The sequence below is a fragment of the Mytilus californianus genome, unplaced genomic scaffold (genome assembly GCF_021869535.1).
Source record: "Mytilus californianus isolate M0D057914Y unplaced genomic scaffold, xbMytCali1.0.p SCAF_5, whole genome shotgun sequence".
Classification (NCBI taxonomy): domain Eukaryota; kingdom Metazoa; phylum Mollusca; class Bivalvia; order Mytilida; family Mytilidae; genus Mytilus; species Mytilus californianus.
In genome coordinates, this window is record NW_026262701.1 from 96,672,929 (window position 1) to 96,678,928 (window position 6,000).

At 31.8% G+C, this 6,000-nt stretch overlaps 1 protein-coding gene across 2 annotated transcripts in view; it reads right to left on the minus strand.

Annotated features, from left to right (window-relative positions):
* LOC127700307 (ammonium transporter Rh type A-like) overlaps nucleotides 1-5,540 on the minus strand; it is a 45,542-nt gene extending 40,002 nt beyond the window's left edge. The window contains exon 1 of one of the 2 annotated variants that reach the window (XM_052203720.1): nucleotides 5,208-5,540. In XM_052203720.1, coding sequence (XP_052059680.1) covers nucleotides 5,208-5,373 — 166 coding nt within the window. In that variant the 5' untranslated portion in view covers nucleotides 5,374-5,540. The remainder of the gene's footprint in view (nucleotides 1-5,207) is intronic. The other variant, XM_052203719.1, reaches the window with a different exon arrangement.
* Nucleotides 5,541-6,000: the final 460 nt, after the last annotated feature.

Sequence of the window (6,000 nt, forward strand, 5' to 3'; positions counted from 1 at the left end):
TGTTTGTTCGTGCATCATTGAAATTTTAACTGTGTTTCAAATGCAACATTCAATTTGTATCTCACAATATCGTCAGATTTTTGTTCTTTCTTTATGTCAGACATGCATTGTATTATGAAATAAATTAGCAATTTTCCGTTTTTCACCATAAGAATACCATTGTAAAATTGGTTTTGAAGAATTAAAAGCAGCATTTATTTCTTTATCTTTTCCATTTGAACTAAATCATCAGTAACACTTACTTGATAGTGCCAATACAAACTTTAATATAAAGTTATTTCCAGCTTCGTATGCATATTATACTATAATTTTGTTTGATATGAAAATAAAATTCTTAAAAGGGGAAATAACTCTTATGTAGTTGTAATGTTAGTATATATAAAAATAAGAAGATGTGGTATGATTGCCAATTAGACAACTCTCCACAAGAGACCAAACCACTGGACGTTAAGCAACCAACAATCAATCAATCAATCAACAAGAGACCAAATGACACAAACATTAACAACTATATGTCACCGTTCGGCCTTCAACAATGAGTAAAACCCATTCCGCATACTAATAGTCAGATATAAAAGGCCCCGACATGACAAATATAAAACAATTCAAACGAGAAAACTAACGGCCTGATTTATGTACAAAATAATTAACGAAAAACAAATATTATATACAGCAACAAACGACAACCACTGAATTACAGGCTCCTGACTTGGGACAGGCACGTATAGAATGTGATGGTGTTAAACTAGCTAGATGGCACCAACCCTCCCTTAACCTGGGACAGTGGTGTAACAGTACAACATAAGAACAAACTATAGAAATCAGTTGAAAAGGGCTTAACTCATCAGATGGATACAAAGCAGAAATACATCTAACAAAAACACAGAGTAGACGTGGCAGGGTACTTATACATCCCCACAACAAAAAGACACTAAGTACAGATCTGAGAGTACTCGCAGTTACTGGCAGCTAGTTCAAAGCCAATAACAACTAATAAAAAAAACATGCATCTAAGACTAAAATATCAATCAGTACACATCCAACGTCCAATGGATTTAGTGTAAAGACGTCATTAACAGTCAGAGAAAAACATGACCTTGTGCAATGCCAAGATACAGGTATCGACAGATTGTAGAGCCGTGAATGTGTATATGAATATTAAAATGATATTTAGTTTGATTTTAATTTACTGATAACAAAATCAATATTAATACCAACAAAAACAGTATTCAAAGATCTAGTTATAGTGTTGAATTGGTAACGTTTTAGAATAAGTTTATTTAAAGGATCGATAAGTTTACCCGGATCGTATCTAAATTTCTGGACTCGGTAAACAATGTCTCCGTAAAAATTAGGATCTGCTATCTCGTTAAAAATAAGTTTTCTACAGGTGCAACCAAAGTTTCAAACCAAATCTTTATATCTATGGAAGAATTTAGTAAAGGTTCTATACGGGTCTTTACTGAGTTTGGTCATAAACTGTGATTCATAACAGCACAAGAACAAGTCTGCTAAAGGAGCGCATACCTACAACCTGTCGATAAACTTTATAGCCGAAACGTACATAAATACTATCAAGGAGAAAATTAAAAGGCTCAATTATCTCATCACACCAACAGTAAGTATATCTAGCACATTTACCTTTCTCCTTAGAGAAGAAGGCTTTAAATGAGTTGCAGCAAATATATTTGCATTCAGATTTACCAAACGACCATTTAATTTAATAGGAAAATAGGTTATTCTAGGATATTTAAATCACTGTACTTCAATATTTACAGTCTAGCTTAACTTTCTTTAGAGAAAATAAACCATAAATATCTTCATTCATTAGATTTCCAGCAATAAGAAACCAGATAACGTAATACGATCGTCCCCATAATAACAATGGGGTTCAGCTAAAGCTTTGGTCCTCTTCAACATTGTTTAAATGACCATTATGACAATCAGAATAGACACTGCATATAGGATCATATAATACTTGTAGTAAGAGATCCTTAAATATATAATTCGTTTAAATAACAGTTTTTGAATTGTCCTTGATCTAGTTCAAATAGCGCTACCCACCAAAAATGTAAACAAAAATAATTCTACCTGGTTTGTTGAAAAGGTACAATAAGATGTGGAAGATTCGAAAACCCAACACCCTCAAAAGCAAACAATAAACATGTTTAACCCCGCCATATTCTTTATGTGCCTGTCCCAAGTCAGGAGCCTGTAGTTCAGTGGTTGTCGTATGTTCACGTCAGTCATATTTGTTTTTCGTAAATCGCAATATCACTTTTATCTTTTTGAGAGAGTAAACTCTAATAGTCCCCCCCCCCCTCCTTACATGTGGTGCAATGAATATCTTTTTCTGAAATAGTTGAAGAAATACAGCGATTTTTATATCGATTAATTCAAATAATACTTTAAAAAATTCTTATCGTTTTACGAATAAAGAGGGAAAAAATCACTGTGGTTTTATTGAACAATACACATCATCGTTTGAGACAATTTTGGTGAAATATTGAAAAAATTATATACATGTTTTTTTTCTGTTTTGGGGTTTTGTGGTGTTATTTTATTTGTATCTAAACAATGCATACTTAAACATTGATACAAGTTTTGCTATTGTTTGGAATCTCGCCCTTGCTTTACTGTATTGAGTTAATACTATAAACAGTTGCCAATCTTCTATCAAACGTTTTAATCTATGTGATCAAACAACCTTAAATATGATAATATTGTCACAAATTCAAAAATAAATACATAAATCAGCAATACTGTGAATTTTATTAAACATAAATTCAAGGACTTTTTGAAAATTACCATGTTTGTGAAATAAATATCCTGGTAAGACAAAATTCTCATCATTCTAAAGGGTTTGGGTTAACCTACATGTATGCTTAAATGCATTTTAAAGATGAATTATTCAGTTATTTGTCGATTTTGATAATTTATGAACTTTATTTCACGACTGTTCAACCATTTTATCCCTGATACACCGTATCCAATGTCACTTATGGGAATCGGCATCATACAACCAGGGACAGCAAATATTGACGTTTTGACCAAAGTCAATCAATAAATATCTAATTATCTAACACATTTTAGTCAACAAAAAGTATGTAAAAGTTAACAGCGGTAAAAAGGGGTATTTAGAGGCACAGTATATAATTTATCAAATAATCCAAACATCATAATTTATTATCGTTGTTATGTGCCATAATGTAGATAATTGAAATTCCGGTATTTTAACAGTCGCATGTGCTTACGCTTTGAACGTTATTTGGAACACAATGATTGTAAGATTGTTTTATTAGGTTTGACTAAAATTGTGAATCGTGCAGATACAATCTGTTACATAAATTGTTTTGCGTCAATTCTAAACCAGTTTGAACCAAATTAATAAAGCATAGTTCCCGTGTCGAACAGGAATTTTTGTCCCTATATGTCAAATACAACTTTTTTTATTTTAGAAAACTGCAAAATTGTGATTAAAGATGAGATTTTATTGCATAGCAATATAATATTTCCCACAGAAAGTAACCAAAAGTTAGCGTGCAATAAATTGTAATATTGCACTAGTGCAATAAATCTTCAAAATTTATGACGTCATCAACGACAAAATCTTAGTTTAAACCAATTTATACTTTTAACTACTTTTTGTTAACTAAAGGTGACAAATCTACTGTCCCCGCTTTCTACCAATCTCATTCCTATTATGTGGCATTGGACACGGTGTGGAAGCATGAATATCACTGTGCTGTATTTTGTCTATTCCAAAGATCGCTCGTCTCTAGTAGTACGTGACATTTCATTGAAGTCATAGAGACCTCTGTCTCGAATCGATTGCACCTTTGTAATTGAATGATGAATGTATTTAGGTGAAACAGGGACTGTTAAATAAACTGTACATTTGATGTATACCGCTTAATCTATATAGAATGTTTTTTCATTTCAATGCACATGCTTTAATTTTGTCAAGTAATGAATGACAAACGATAAAAAACACAACTAACTTTATAAAGTAAAGTTGATTGTAAGCATTGGAAATACATTGTACATAAACAAATGCGGGTTTTTTCATCCACTTAAAGGTGCATGACGATTAAAAAATTACGTAATTAAAATTATATTCCATAGTAAAAATATTTAATCTGTTTGTACTATTAACGAAACATTGTTTATAATATCTACTACTAACAAAGTGCTACAAAAAAAAAAACAAATGAAACTTTGAAAATAACAGGTTAATTTATTAAAAAAACGAGACTTGAATAAATCTTATAAAAAATTGAAAATACCTATAAAAATAAAGATGATATGGATAAGTTTGTTAAATTAGTATATTGTCCTTAATGTCCGTTAGTTGTGTAGTATGCTGCTCCATTTATCAAAAAGTCATGGTCACACGGGAGAGTGGACTCGAAAGCTGTATGATATATTCAATCATGTACTTTTATTATTATTGTGATGTATTATGTACTGTGTTATTTTGTTAATTTCATGTATGCCATCAAACCATTGGGTAGAACTGTGCATTTAATTTGAATAGAGATTAAAATGTCCATTCTGAAAACCATACAGACGCTCCAGATCATAAACAAAATTATGAAAACAAAATGTATTTAGAGTTTGAGCATGAACAACGTGTACAATTATATCACATCTGTAAGAATACACATGTTAACATACAGATCGTTTTTTATAGGAGGTGAGAAGAGGGGTGTCTAGTTCCAAACAATTAATTTCCCCATGGTTTTTGTACAGGAAGGGGCTGGTACTGACAATGAATTCGAAGCGAAAATTCAAAGATATTAACGAAATTTGTTATCCAGAATAATGACCGATTTTCTCGGGCTGCGAAATTTCCATGACAATGAAGTTTTTTATATTTGTAAATATGTAGTAAAATCATCAGTCATTCAGAAACATATGTCACCGTAATAGTATATTGTCAATGAAATTTTACCATTTGTAATATAAACATAACACACACTATAATTATATACATTGACTTGAATATTACAAAAAAGTTTCACTATTTGCATTTCAGCTCATAGAATATAGATACTTTTGAAGAAGAAACGCTCGCCTGGCGTACAAAATGATATAAGCTTGGTAATAATCTTTGATGATTTTTTTTAACGACAATGCAAAGTCAATTAAAGTAACAGAAACCGGGGTAATGTGATTATATGGTTAAATGAAGTTTAAGGACTTACTGGGATACATTCTAGCAACAATGCCTCCTGCGGCAGGATGAGCTTTGTCCTGGTTATTAGGTTTTGCAGAGTCGTCATATTCCACCAATGCTCCAAACAACACCAAAAAAACTACCTGACAAATAATCACAAAAATAGGAAATTTTATTCTCCGTACGTTCACCATTATTCCCTTTTCCTTATCAGTTCTGTACAATTACCAAAATCTTGACCGTTTAAAAGTGGTGTGTGGCTACTAGCAGCCAATGAAAATCATTTTAAAAGACAACACCTATAACCACCATCTGTCACAGTAGATTGTATATAGTATATGGAAAATAATACGATGAACCGTTCAATGTGATGTGGACTTGTTAATTTGACATGCTTCAATCTATACACTATTAGACGTGTTAGGAAAGTCAGTACGATTTTGACGCTGATGTTAAATACCAATACCACTACAGGCTATTGTGGGGACCATCTCCAAAAGCCCAGGTAATCTTCATTAAAGTTACCTGTATGGGTTTGTTCGATAATTCTGAGATGTTTTTATACAATTAAATAATAACAATTTACACCGAGGAGGATCCAGCAAAACAACACGATCATTATTAATATTATCGTAAAATTGCCTTGGTTCATAGTAGTGATCGAATAATTCTAAGATCGTTGTTCCCCCATTTCTTACTATGTTGATGAACGACTACAAGGAAAATCTGCAAAATGATCAAAATGAATAAAAAAAAAAAACTGCAATCAAATCACATCCGAATCCGATTTATTACTCCACGTCAATCTTTGGTCAAAATGT